Source organism: Clupea harengus, chromosome 21, assembly GCF_900700415.2.
Source record: "Clupea harengus chromosome 21, Ch_v2.0.2, whole genome shotgun sequence".
In the NCBI taxonomy this organism is placed as follows: Eukaryota; Metazoa; Chordata; class Actinopteri; order Clupeiformes; family Clupeidae; genus Clupea; species Clupea harengus.
The window spans coordinates 12,044,853-12,059,852 of record NC_045172.1 but is presented as its reverse complement, the minus strand read 5'-3'; the positions used below and the strand labels follow the sequence as shown (position 1 = coordinate 12,059,852).

General features: G+C 45.8%; 1 protein-coding gene across 5 annotated transcripts in view; it reads right to left on the bottom strand.

The window, feature by feature from the left end:
* Window positions 1-15,000, bottom strand: part of LOC105911673 (protein diaphanous homolog 3) — a 250,044-nt gene that overhangs the window by 155,104 nt on the left and 79,940 nt on the right. For all 5 annotated transcript variants that reach the window (XM_031558192.2, XM_042702906.1, XM_031558194.2 and 2 more), the window contains 2 exons: window positions 2,432-2,506; window positions 851-920 (listed from right to left, as the gene is read on the bottom strand). In XM_031558192.2, the coding sequence (XP_031414052.1) occupies window positions 851-920; window positions 2,432-2,506 (145 nt within the window). The remainder of the gene's footprint in view (window positions 1-850; window positions 921-2,431; window positions 2,507-15,000) is intronic.

Below are 15,000 nucleotides of genomic sequence, written 5' to 3'. Positions count from 1 at the left end.
TAGACTCCAACTTCACGTATGTATTCCCATTTATTTATTTATTTTGCTATTCGCTTACTTACTTACAAATTCATCTTTGGTAGCCTGAGGTGAACCTGCAGTTGGAGAAGTGTCAAGACCAATATTTTAGCACCTGGTGCATGTTTAACTTCAAATAGGAGAACTAGTGAGGGCCCAGCGCTGCGTGAGAGCTGCTCTGGAGCTACTGATGTTTCTCCATGGTCCTCAGGGGGGGTTCTCTGGACCCGTGGCCCATTTCAGCGCATCACAGGAGGGAGTGCAGGATCAGAGGAGACCCCACGCTTCAGAGCCAGCTCTTCTGACGGTGGCGGCCAAATCATTAGAGGCGCTGTGCAGACACTCAGGAGCCCAGATCATGGGAACCCTGGCGAGTCCACACACACACACACACACACACACACACACACACACACACACACCAGGGCTCTCCATCTCATCCGGCTGGGCTCTTATCGGCTCTCAACATGGCCATGAGGCTTTGGCTCCTGGGGAATGTGATGTGGTGTGTGTGTGTGTGTGTGTGTGTGTGTGTGTGTGTGTGTGTGTGTGTGTGTGTGTGTGTGTGTGTGTGTGCGCGTGTGTGTGTGTGTGTATGTGTGTGTGTGTGTGTGTGTGTGTGCACTTCTGTGGGAGGGATGGGAGTTGCAGAGGTGAAGAACTATATCCAGAAAAACCATGCTGACAGATCAGTCACCTCATCCTAATCTGGGTACACAATAAAACGATCACTACACATATGGAGAGGTCTGGCCTGGTTGGCTTTCTGTTACTTAATTAAAATCCGGGTGTATATGTGAAAGTGTGTGTGTGTGTAAGAGACATGGGTCACCTTGTTGTTCATGAAGGCTCTGAGACATTGGATGACTTTGTGTTGACTCTTCCGGTCCACTTTCTCTTGGCTGGAACACAGAAATGAAACAGGCATGTCTACCGGGCTGTTTTGCTCACAAAAAATAAGACAACAATTTGATGGAAATTGATATTACCATTCATTTATATACTTACTACTGCATTGCAAGCATGTTCTCCTGTGTGTGTGTGTGTGTGTGCCATGTGTATTGATAGTCTGGCCAACACCCCTAGTTCAAGCCACCAACAGAGCCTATGCTAAACAGGCTTTAGGAACAAATGTCCATGGCACCTGATGGAAATTGATATTACCATTCATTTATATACTTACCATCCCATTGAAAGTATGTTCTCCTGTGTGTGTGTGTGTGTGTGTGTGTGTGTGTGTGTGTGTGTGTGTGTGTGTGTGTGTGTGTGTGCCATGTGTATTGACAGTCTGGGCACACCCTTGGGAAGCCACAACCATGGCCTATGCTAAGTAGACATCCTGCCTGCCCTAGGTGGGGGGATACACATCATCTGTCCACCATCTTGCCTTTGTGTGTGTGTGTTCCGGAACCTTCCGTAGGAAGGTCACCTCCCCTCCCACTCACATGCCCCCTTCCCAACCTTGACCTGTAAAAACATCCCCAATGTTGACCCTTGACCCCACTGTAACCTCCCATGACTGACTAGTATTTAACCTGTAACACTGTGATGCCCTTTAGTCTTTTGCCTGCCTCTACTTGATGTTGGAATTGACTCCCTGCAGGAGTACCTTGAAATACACCTCCAGAAATCTTTGATTCACCTCGTGGTCTTTTGTCCAAAGTTGTCGGCTCTACAGCGGTTCCGTCACACCCTAGCAGACATCCTCCCTGACCCAGGTGGTGGAATACACATCACGTATCCACCATTTTGGGCCTGTGTGTGTGATCCAGAACCCCCCCAATGTTGACCCATGACCCCATGGTTGACTGGTATTTAAACTGTAACACTGTGATGCTCTTTAGTCTTTTCCCTGTCTACCTTGATGTTGGAACTGACTCCCTGCAGGAGTGCGCTGGAATACATCTCTAAGAACCCTTTGATTCGACGCTCTGGTCCTTTGTCTAAAGTTTGTCATCTGCTATAGATTCTATAAAATGTATTCAGGAAAAGCATGGTTTATATAATATGGATGGCATGTATGAGGAGAAAAGTGTCTGGGCTAGCATGACGAGGTCTGACAGGACAGAACCATCCAACTTTTTCATGCAAATGTCGATCATTTGAATAGCAAATCCTGAGTGGAAATGCTTGAAATTCACATAAAGTCAGATAAGAAAAGTATTCACTGGGTACATAAGGTATAATGCGACTAAGGTTGATGGAAATTAGTTTATTCGCATTTGTTGTGATTTTATTTGGTGTTTCTGGTAAAGTTGTTCTGACCACACAGCGGAAGGAAACGTGTACAGACTTGCATTTGCTTTAGCCGAATTTTCATGAAAGAGCTTAAAATATGAGAGTTGGATGGAAACACAGCTATTGAGAGGATAGTGAGTGCAGTGCATGTTGGGAAATGTAGTTTCCCGCTTACTGTTTCTTGAAGAGCAGTCTCTCCAGCGTGTCCAGGAGCAACCCGAGTCCCTCATGACCAAAACTCTGCACCCAGCTGTGAAGAACAAACAGGAAGAGTTAACCAGGAGGAACATCAGTGTGAACATGCCCTTCTCTGTCGACAAATTCAGTTTGAAGAGGCCCTTCTCTGTCGACGAATTCAGTGTGAACATGCCCTTCTCTGTCGATACATTCAGCTTGAACATGTTTGTGCGGGACTCATGTAGTGATGAGCAGACAGATCCACATTAATATGACTGCTGTCTCTGATCATGAATATGCTAACCAACACTCAGTATAAAACAGATCGGAGTCAAAAGGTTTAGTTTAATCACAGACATTAGATTACAGAATCCTCCATTCTACTAATAAAAAGTTTCATTGTAATATCCGTTGTCAGTTTCACTCGTTATAACAATAACATATAAAAAGCAGCGCATTACAAACAGCCTCCTCTTATTAAACAGACGGGAGCCGAGGGGCCCCTTTGTGTGTGTCACTATTAAACGCCAGCAGATCACTTCCACTTCCCAGCAGCCCCTGGAGCTGTCTCCCAGGAGCCATGAGCTCAAGGCAAACTAATGGAGCGAAGATGTTGCTTTTAATCCGCTCCGACGCAATCTCGGCCCTCTCATCTCTGCTGATTTGACTCCATTGTTTTGTGTGAGAATGGCTTAATGCGAACTTAACAGGCTCTGTAACGAAGGGGAGAGGGTATCCACTGAGGCTCTGATTAACTGGCCTGGGGAGTTCCTCATAGAAAACAAATAACAAAATAAATCTCTGTCATACACACACATACGTATGCTACCACAAACACACACACACACACACACACACAATTAGAAACTCTTTTATTTGGCTTCCGGCGTGTGATGTGTGTGTGTGTGTGTGTGTGTGTGTGTGTGTGTGTGTGTGTGTGTGTGCAGTTTAGGAGTGTGATCAGTGCTGGATAAGTGGGAGGTAGAGAAGACAAACAAGCAGAAACACTCATGGAGCGTCACTCCAAGCCTCCAATCACACACAATCACCAAGTCTTTGTTCTGATGTTCAAACAGCAAAGCCTCCATTCACACACACACACACACACATACACACAAACAAACAAACAAACAAAAATACAGAAACACAACCCTGCACAAAAGCGGCCTTAAAGCAAACACTCACAAAAACAAAAGTAAGCTTTACTGATGGCTTATCTTGTCAAGGTGTAATATAAAGTACTGAGGTACAATGAAGCAGGTTGTCAGTAGGTAAGCACAAAACCCACGCCTGTTTCATCTACTACCCAGGCCCCCATTTCACTGTGGAACTGTTCCTCACACCACTTAGCATTTGAGTGTGAGTGTGAGTGTGTGTGTGCGTGTGTGCGAAATGAAATATGCTGTTCTTGAGGCCAGATGAAATTGCTCTCTGTATATGGAAGTGCTGAAAGCATCAATAGCCAATTTTCAGGAGGCGGGAGTCAAGAAGCATGGGTGTTCTTCTGAGGCAGAATTACAGGGAGAATTGACCATCAGCCCCAAGACAGCACTCTGCTCTGCCAGAGGGAAGCGAGGGATGGAGAAATTAGAGATAAAAGAGGAAAATGTGGCATTTAGTCCTGTGCTGCACAAAACAAAAAAGAGAAAGCGAGAACAGAGGATTTTGCCCAAGAGATATGAACTGAAAAGTGCGAGTAGAAAAGAAAAAAAAACGGTATAGGTGACCCAATGGTGAATGAAGCAATTGTGAAAGAAAGACAGCGGAAAGAGAGAAGGGGTATTGTATTTAGTGCAGACGAATCTAGGCTAACACTCCACACCTTGGTGTTTGCATTACACGCGTGTATTTACCAGTGGGCATGCAAAAGCTACATCTGGAGACTTTTCTTGATGGCTCACAGAAGAAGAATAAGTTCTGTGTACATTTGTGTATGTGCCGTGGATGTAAAGTGAGAACTAGCGAGTGTTCAGTCTTCAGCATGTATCACAAATATAAAAAGAGAGTGTTGGCGTGTATTATGAATACTGTGACGGAAAAAGCATTTTATGTAAAGAAATACCATAAAAAGGGAAAACTTGTTTTGTGAGTAGAGTTCCAAAGATGAGAGTGGGAGATGTGTTTTGAGGATAATGTGGATCATTCACATGCAGCCGGTCTGGGCTCTCTGTGAATCTTTAAGACCCCACTCTCACGTCCCTGAGCGCTTGGCCATCCTGAAACTCATCACATCGCCTCAAAATGGCTTTCATCACTCAGTTATGAGCTCAAAATGAGATTTCTTCTTCTATGACTTTCTTTCCACCTTTTCTGACTTTCAGTCTTCACTTCAGACTGTATGCCCTGTAAGTTCCAAGTTACCTGGATGTATATGTTGTATATGTATATGATCAAACAAGCAAACTAAATAACGTATTAAATAATCAGGTGATCAATGACATTTGAGAATATGAGAGAATACGTGCAGCTCCTAACTGAAGTTAGTGGACATACCATGTTAGCTTCACTAGCTAACAGTTAGCTAATTAGACTTGTTGCTGGTGTCCAAGTTGACAACTTTTTGAGCTGTTTTTTAGTAAATGTTATAACTGACTTTACAGAGAGGAGAGATGCAAACACTGGCGGAACTTTACGGAAGAAACTGGTTTCTTAACATAACATGAAACTATATCGATATAAATGGTTTGAAAATATATCGATATACCTTAAAAAGTCAATACACCACCCAGCCCTAACACATACAAGTGTGTCGGCTGGTGTGTGTGTGTGTGTGTCCATGTACTTGAAGATGAAGAGGGGGATAATATCAAAAGGCAGTGGCTTAAATCTCCTGTTCCCAAAAGGACACTAATGATACAGGCCTACAGCAACAACCCCCACTCACTCCCCCTTCCTCCTCTCAAGGGGCCCGGAGTCTTCAAAACATATTTGAGCAGCGCTGGAGTGATGAGGAGGCTGTGGAGGCTGCTGGCAGCACCGGACCCTGATTGGAAGGGGCCGCCCTGGGGATAGCGTCGGGGATGTGGGTGGAGAAGAGAGAAGAGGGAAGACGAGTGGAGGGGTGGAAAGGAGGAGGGGGGGATGATGACTACCGAAGAAGAGAGGGGGGGCGAACTGGGGCTCTTGGCCTAGGAAACAACGCAGATGCTTGATGAGTGTGCCTCGTCATTACTCACTCGCTCGCTCGGCCGAGCGGGAGATGCCGTATCGATTATAGAGTTAGGTATTGACCCGCAAACAGCCCACAGTCCCAGCAGACAAGGGGACTGTCGCAGGGATGAAAGACGGAAGGCGGAAAGGAGGAGGACAATTATGCCAAAATACGAGAGAGGAAAAGACAGCATTGAAGACATGCACTCAGATAGATAGATAGACAGATCGATAAATACACAGACACGGAGACAGAGATAGGATAGAGAAGAGAGACAGGGTAGAAGCACTAGTGAGAGTTAAAAAACTGAAACATCAGGTACAGCCTTCCACTGTAGCAAGGTCTAGGTGCAACTCCCTACATCACTGAAACTAGTATCAGGATAAAGAAAAGAAGAGATGCAATTGCATTTATCAAAACCTGTGTGCAAATTGCATCTGTACACAGCACACATCCAGAAAGCAGGGGAAAAGGACATTAAACATTTAAAATGTGTGTGGTGGGTCTTTCCTCAGGACATTCAACAGTGTAAAGAAAATAAATCACTACTATTGACCCAGCCGCCTATATGCCTATGCCTATGCCTTGCGCACGCACGCACGCACGCACGCACGCACGCACGCACGCACGCACGCACGCACGCACGCACGCACGCACGCACGCACGCACGCACGCACGCACGCACGCACGCACGCACGCACGCACGCACGCACGCACGCACGCACGCACGCACGCACACACACACACACACACACACAACACACGCACACACACACACACACACACACACACACAAAATAAAGAGCTCAAAAGAGGATATCTGACTTTACGATTACATTCCACACTGCTAATCTATTTGGCTTCATGATTTAGCCATATTTGCATCAATGAGACTGTGAGCAGGGTAGACGGAGGGGGTAATTGAAAAATCAGGATCGCGGGCCACAGCCAATTTCAAGTGAGATGGTGTACTCAGACGCTTCCACGGGATCAGAGGATCAATATTCAGAGCGAGGAGAGAGAGAGAGCAGGGAGAAAGAAAGACAGACCGAGGGAAGGAGAGCAGGGAGAAAGAAAGACAGACCGAGGGAAGGAGAGCAGGGGGAAAGACAGAGCGAGGGAAGGAGAGCAGGGAGAAAGACAGAGCGAGGGAGAGACAGATGGAAAGAATGGAATGTAGCTGGACTGTAAGGGAAGAGAGAAGGGTGGGTAAGGTGGACACGGCCTAATAATGTAAAGAGAGAGAGAAGGGAAGGAGAGGAAGGTCGACAAAATGAAAAAGGGAAGACTCCATGGTGCTGCTCAGGAATTCATGAAGGCCCCGCCAACATGAGGTAAAGCTGTGTGCATGTGTGTCTGAGTGAGAATGTATGTGTGTGTGTGTGTGTGTGTGTGTGTGTGTGTGTGTGTGTGTGTGTGTGTGTGTGTGCATGTTCGTGTGTGTGTGTGTGTCTGAGTGAGAATGTGTGTATATGTGTGTGCGTGTACATGTATGCGTTGAATTGTTTATTGTGTGTGTGTGTGTGTGTGTGTGTGTGTGTGTGTGTGTGTGTGTGTGTGTGTGTGTGTGTGTGTGTAAACTTGCAGGTGTGTGTGTGCGCACCCTAACAGATAAAAATCAGTGGGATTTGGGGAGCATTCCATCTAAAGTTTTAAAGAGCAGAACTCCACGGCTCGCTCGCGCCGCCACTCGCTAAACAACATGAGATTCCGGTGCAAAACTCTGCGCTGATGAATAATAAACGGAGGGCTTATTTACCCATGCACGCCACACGGGCACACCGCAACAGACAGAAACATCAATTATCTGATAGGAGAAGAAAAGGCAGACATGGCAGAATCAATCAATTTCACACCAGATGGAGCCTTCACATAAATACACCAAAGTGTTTAGAGGGAGAGAGAGAGCAGCGGAGTAAACGGCCATAAACGCCTGTAATTAGAATTCCCTTTCTGGACGTGACGTGAGCTCGGTTCGGTTATAGATCTTGTACTTTGGACATGGGTAGGACTACATGATCGCCATTTACACAGACACGGAAGGTCTTTATCAATGGTGCACATGTGCAGGAGAGGAGACGCAGTACGCGCACACACACACAGGCTCAATTTACACTTTGCAGATTTACACCAGCAGACGTGCACACGCACGCACGCACGCACACACACACACAAGCACACACACAGTCATTTGGACATGAACAGGACTAGATGCTCCCTCAATAGAAAGACTAGCAATGAGAACACAACTCCTCAATACCACCAGGAGTCCGCAAAGACGACACATGCATAAAAACCTGCAAACCCACTTTCACACACACAGACAGACAGACAGACACACACACACAGACTTCTTTTCTCTGCAAGTCCAGTGGTTCTGATTGTTATTCTGTTCTGCTCAGCGCTGAGGCTTCAGTAATGAAGGGAATGACACTGAGCAATGAAGCCCTGGCATCGGACAGAAAATGTAATTTAAAGCCCTGCTCTCGCACGGGGAGGACACGGCTGGGGATGATATTGAGAGGGCCACGCCAGGGTCCTGACAGATGTCTCATCAGCATGCATAGGTGGCCATACAGATGCCTGATTCCTCCCGCATGCCATCAGCAGGTGAAGTAAAGACACCCGCGAAAGAGGAATAATCAGCTGATGCAGGCTCACTGGACGGGAAACTGAGGGAGGCATCGCGATGACAAAGTGCCGATTGCTGATAAGTAGGCATGCTATACTACTGCAACAACCTAGCTCCCCCCCATCAAATCAAGGACACTCTCTCTTGTACGCACACACACACACAATCATTTAATTTGGATCGACAAATACTGAGTGAAATAACAGTATCAGCTATGTGATGCCAGCTATACCACCTAAGTTATACAATACCACAACATCAAAAGTGCAAACATAGCAAACATAGTACAGCTCTACAGCTGGTGCAGAGCAATATCTAGCAAGTTTTGGGTCTTTTGACTCTTTCTTGTTCAGTCCCACCATTTGCAAACCCCGAACACAGATCCCAGGAGCATGACCCAGACTACCATAAATCAGAGCAATCAATTTACAGTTGCAGCTACACTGTGTGAGGGCATTCAGTAAAGGCTGGTATCTACACTGTGTGAGGGCATTCAGTAAAGGCTGGTATCTACACTGTGTGAGGGCATTCAGTAAAGGCTGGTATCTACACTGTGTGAGGGCATTCAGTAAAGGCTGGTATCTACACTGTGTGAGGTAGAGCTGCAACGATTAGTCGACGTAATCGACGACGACGATGATTTTTATTGTCAACGCATCATAAAATATATTTAAATTTTTTTTTTTTTTTTTTTTTGGCAGACGCTAGCAGAGCTACCGGTAATTTTCATTCAGCATTGCAATGCACTATAGGAAGTGCGAAATAGTGCATCTTTAACTAATAATAATTGACCATCATTGAGAAAAATGGAACAGAATCTGCAAATAGCCTAACATACAAATCATGCACCGTTTTCTTTGCCCTCCGTTCTCGTACCTTCATGTGCTGCATATCAGAAATGGCCGACTGAAAAGCGAATTATTCTGAGACGGCTCATGTTACCATGGAAACAATAAACAAAGCTAGCTTTAGTAGCTGCTGCATATGAGATATGGCTAACAGAAAAGTTGTCATTTTTCTCAATGATGGTCAATTATTAGTAGTTAAAGAAGCACTATTCCAGTATTTCAAAGAGAATGAGCTGTGGGAGCACACGAACAGTGAGTGTCTAGCAGCAATTATCATAGACATATATGATATATCTATAACTTATAGTAAGGTTTAAGCTTACATGTTGGAAAACAGAACGTCTCATGGAGGATGCTTGCTAACGCTATTTAATTTATGTTAAGTGCAATGTAGTAAATCAGTGAATTATCAGAGTAGCCTGTATTTTCGTTTGTTCTGAATAGTTAACCTCCTCCACTTAGCATTCTTCAAAAAAAGATTGTGGAAAAAATATATATTTCATAAGTTTTTTCATAAGAATTTGAATGTCACTTGAAGCCCAGTTATTCTTGCGTTATTTTGCACTTGCAGAGGCTTGATTGCTAATTTGAGTTACTTTTAAAACTTTATTTGCACTTTCTCTTTACTTTTAAAAGCATATTTGCACTTTAATTTGTATTACTATTTAATTTATGTATTATGATTAAATTTGTTACTCAAATACATTTGAAAATCAAATTCCAACATTTTGAGTCGTTATTTTAATTTGCTATAGGAAATAATCATTAGATTAGTCGATTAATCGAAAAAAGTCGATAGATTAATCGATTACCAAAATAATCGTTAGTTGCAGCCCTAGTGTGAGGGCATTCAGTAAAGGCTGGTATTTACACTGTGTGAGGGCATTCAGTAAAGGCTGGTATTTTAACAGTTTGTCAGTGAGGCTCAAGTCCATGTAGGCATCAATGCAGCAGCCTATCCCAAGAACAGATTTTGACATTGCCAATACTAGGAGTATTGGGTGAATCCGTAAGAACACTAATTAAACGGTTTGAGTTGCGATTGACTGTAGAAACGCTTATAATACAATTGTGGGCGATTTACAAACCCAAGGGGTAGGAACAAGGGGCAGCCATTCTTATTATGAGCCAAAGATTCTGTTATTTTATTACTATGCAGTAAACAGAAGGGGTCATGTGTGCGCGCAAACACACACACACACACACACACGCGCAAACGCTCAGCCACAGATACATGCCATCAAACAAACTCTTTCATCATATGCAGCAATCTGACAGTGGCGGGCCTATCAGTGTGTGAAGAGGCATCTCATTTGAGACATGGGTATGGAAATGAGCCCTTCATGTTCACACACTTCCTGGCTTTGCAGCAGGGTGGGGAGGGGGGAGAAGAGTCGGGTGGGTTAGGGTGGTTATTTATTCATATTGTTTTTTAAAGGGATATGCTGCAGGGTGTGATTAACGTAAATAAAGGGCGATCACACCTGGGCTTCTCTTCTTGGTGTGTGTGTGTGTGTGTGTGTGTGTGTGTGTGTGTGTGTGTGTGTGTGTGTGTGTGTCGGTGTAAGAGACAGAGAGCGAGTACACCAGCATTACTCTCACTCCTTGGTGGATGCCAGCAATCACAGAAGGAGCCCAGCCAGAGATAAACAGCTCCCTCTGAATAACAGTATCAATCATCCACAGCGCAGCTCCAAACGCCCGTCGCACCACAACCCCAGGCAAATGTCAGCCGGGGTACACACAAGAGTGTAAGCACACACCAGCAGGGAAATTGCACGCAATCAGATTCTCAAATACATGGAAACATACACAGGCACGCACACGCGTATACACACACACACACACACACACACACACACACACACACACACACACACACACACACACACACACACACACACACACACACACACACACACACAGGCACGATCTGAGACCAAAGTGCACTTCGAGTTAGGGGAAAAACTTCTCCAAGGTCTCAGACCACAGCACGTTATTGTGGAAGTGAGTGCGCGTGTGTGAATGCGTGTCCTGATGTAGCCTATTCCCCATAGAGCAGCACACATCGTCCTCACAACCTCTCTCTCTCTCTCCCACCTCCTCTCCAGCACTCAGTCTCCCACTCTAAACAGCTGCTGCTGAATCCATGGGGAATGATTGCAGTCTCTGAGGAAGAAGAAGAAGAAAAAAAAAAAAGTGGGGATATGAAAAAAGAAAAAAGAATGACTTGAACACGCGGCGGCTTTGAACTGAGTCTGTGCGTGTTCTCTGCTGAGAGAGGCTCTTGGCGTTCATTAGCACTCTTATCCGCCTACCCATACCCAAATGACAAACTTCAATCTTCTTCTTCCCTCTGTACTAATCTTCATCACTCTCTCAGTGTCTGTCCTTCTCTCTCTCTCTCTTTGCTCTCTCCTTCCCACTCCACTGAAATGACAAAACTTCAATCCTCACTCTCACTCTCACCTTTGTTCTATATGGAGAACATATAGGACACCCGTTCCCGCCTTGGAGCTAATCTTCTGACCTAGTACCGCTAATGTACTTCCATTGGGTTAGGAACCAGCAGAACTACAGCACTGTTCCTTTCTCCACCACTGGTCTGATTTAAACAAGCCCATCAAGGAATGGTTCTGGCCAAAGCTGTTTGTCTAACAGGGAGCACTGGGAGGGGCTGGGAGCTGAACTGGTTTTTGCCCGTTCATTATTATTGTTCTACTGGTTCAAAAGCAAAGGAAGCTGCTCAGAATGAATAGAAACAATATTTTCTAGGCAAAACGTGATTATTGGCTTCAGAAATCGTACAAAAAGGTCTCCTCTGGAGTGTTGAGTATTATTCCAGTTAAGATTTGATATGGAAAGGGCTATTTGTCATTTGTGTCACACGCCATTACTATGCCTCTACTACGGTGAAATCATTTCAGTTGGCAAATCAACAATAGGAAGCTCCATTCTGTCCCATTATAAAGAAAATCATGTACTTTAAAAAAAGAAATGCATTAGTTTAGGCCTGCATGAGCTCCTTGTCATGACATTTTGAAAAATTGTCTCTATTTGGTTTTTAACTCGGGTTGTAACAGTCACTTATTCTCACAGAGGGAAAAGCAGTGGCAGTGGCAGTGGCAGTGTCTGTGATGTGTGTGTGTGTGTGTGTGTAGCCAAGGTAACATACACAGCATCATCCTGTTAGAGCTGAGGAGAGATAGAGGACTCAGTCTCCGTCTCTCTGCCTCTGTCAAAGCTGAACATTAAAGACGGAGGAAAACAAATTCATCATGCCATCGCGGGGCAACAGAAGCGGTCATAAATCAGGGAGAAAAATGAGGCGTCTTATCTGGCTAACTTGGTGGCTAAGGCAGCTTGACTAGGCCGCTCCCCCTGGAACATCCACCCCAAGGCTGTGGCTCTCCACACGTACACACACACACACACACACACACACACACACACACACACACACACACACACAACCCTACGCTGGAAATAAAGCGCAAACTAGACATATCCTGCAGGCACCTTGCCAAACATCCCCTGCACCCCAGCCCATCTGGTACCAGTCTCGGCCTATTTAACAAGACACCGCTCCTGGGCAGACAGGAGAGGGGAGGAGAGGACATGAGGAGAGTATAGGAGGAGAGGGGATAAGTGAAGAGGAGGAGAGGAGGAGAGGGGAGAAGAGAAGAGGAGGAGAGGAGAGGGGAGAGGAGGAGAGGAGAGGAGGAGAGTTTAGGAGGAGAGGAGAGAAGAAGAGGAGAGAGAGAGGAAACGGTGAGGACAGAACAAGAGCGATCACAGACCACTTGTAGGGGAGGTCTGACTGAAGGTAAGAAATGGGCATTTGTTTGTGAGGATGCTGAGCATAAACTGTGGCAACCTGAAGTCTTGAAGAGAAGTCTTTCAGCAGGGGACAGTACCGGCTGGGAACCTCTGAGGACAGGAAGGAAGACTCCCTCAGTCACAACTTCACACTCTCTCTCTCTCTCTCTGTTTACTCTCTCTTTTCTCTCTCTTCCTCCCTCTCCCTTCTTCCCTCTCCCTTCTTCCCTCTCTCTTCTTCCCTCTCTCTTCTTCCCTCTCTCTTCTTCCCTCTCTCTCTCCCTCCCTCCCTCTCTCTCCCTCCCTCCCTCCCTCTCTCTCCCTCCCTCCCTCTCTCTCTCATGCGGTCTCTGTGTCTCACATCGGGCCCAAGGCCCTACGAGCGCTGGTGCAGGAAAAAAGGAAGATGAATTGCAACTGTTGAGTTGAAAATTGATTCCATTTGTAAAACTATTGTTTTCGCTTTTCGATAACAGTGCAGAGTTAGAGAGCATACAAACACACACTCTCCTCACTGTTGCCGTCTCCAGCAGCACATGAGGTAACAGTCATCAGCAGTGCACCTGTAAACCCTGAAGGAAGTTTCAAGTTTCAGGTCCAAACTCACACAGCAGGGCCACATCTGAGACTGCAGAGTGAAAGGCTGTGGGACAGATGGGGAAACATGACACAGGAGAAAGGGCCGAGTGATGCCAGATGGGGAAGATACCAAGGAACCACCATAGGGGAGAGGGTGTCTGAATCCAGTCACTTGGCTGTCTCCTCTGGGTACTCTGAGCTGTCCATCATACCAATAAGCCTCTCCCTCCTTCTCTCTCTCTCTCTCTTCCCCCCCCCCCCCCCCCTCTCTCCACACAGAGTATCTGAGTTGACGGACATCACTCGCTGCCATGGAGACAGAACGTTCCCTATTACCCAACTTATTGTTGCTAAGTGCATAGCCATGAGTGGCCCATCCCAGACGTGGTACAAAAGCACAAACACATATCACCTCTGGAGGACACCCTTGATCATGGAATATATATATATATATATATATATATATATATATATATATACGCCCTTGGAAGTATATAGAGTATGCAGTGTGCTGAAAATCCAGAGGCCTCAGGGGTAAAGGCCTTGATCAATGCACACTCACTCTCTCTCACTCTTCCATTTCTAGTCAAACCCCTTTCTTCGAGCCCATTCTTTCCCCTCATCTTTTCATTCTGTGAGCGTTTTATTGTGCTATGATCATAAATAAATAAACACCCCCCCACTCAAAACTTTCTCTGCCTCCTTTGCGCTCTGTTTTTTCTCCTTCCGCCCGATCTTGCCTCACATTAACACATTCATCTAAATGACCCATATTTGCTGTGCAGTGAGGAGATGGGTTCCAGATCACTGGTCTCTACTCAGGTGCTGCCGAAAGCTCTAGAATTTGAGAGTATACTTAATCATTATGAGAGACCCTGCACTCACACGGACTCAGGTCACACACACACACTCCGTCGCTCACTAAAAGATCCTTGCATGGTGACAAACACACACTTGGAAAAAACGCCTAGAGCAACACACACACACACACACACACACACACACACACACACACACACACAGATCACTGGTTTGTTAAGCCTGGAGGATGAGAAACAGGGGGAAAAAAAGAAAATCAAAAGCACTAATGACCTGAGACGGACGTGGAAATGTAACAAATTACTCAACAAGACGGCACAGAATCAACACGCCGCTAAATCATGCTTTTAATCTGTCCAGTGACTTGTGACTAACAACCAGCCGGCCGGTCTCCTGAGGGTGCCGGAGGGCCCAGTCTCCACACCCAGCCTGCCCCAGCCGAGGTGCAGTCTCACTGGGCTTCCAAACCTCTCAGCTCGGGCGGAAGGTGGAACAGCGGATGGCAACCCCCGAGAATTAGGAGGAAAGATGTTCCACTGGCTCCTTCATTAGCCTCTGCCTGCCTACTTAGCCCGTGGCTTGAGTGTCCCAACAGTGAGAATGATTGGGGAGAGAAATACAGTTAAATAGAGATAACAAGTGGAACTGCCAGTGCATGGATTCAGTGTGGTGTTCCACGGCCAGAGAAGCAGGCCTGTCATTAGTGATTTTTACTGAAT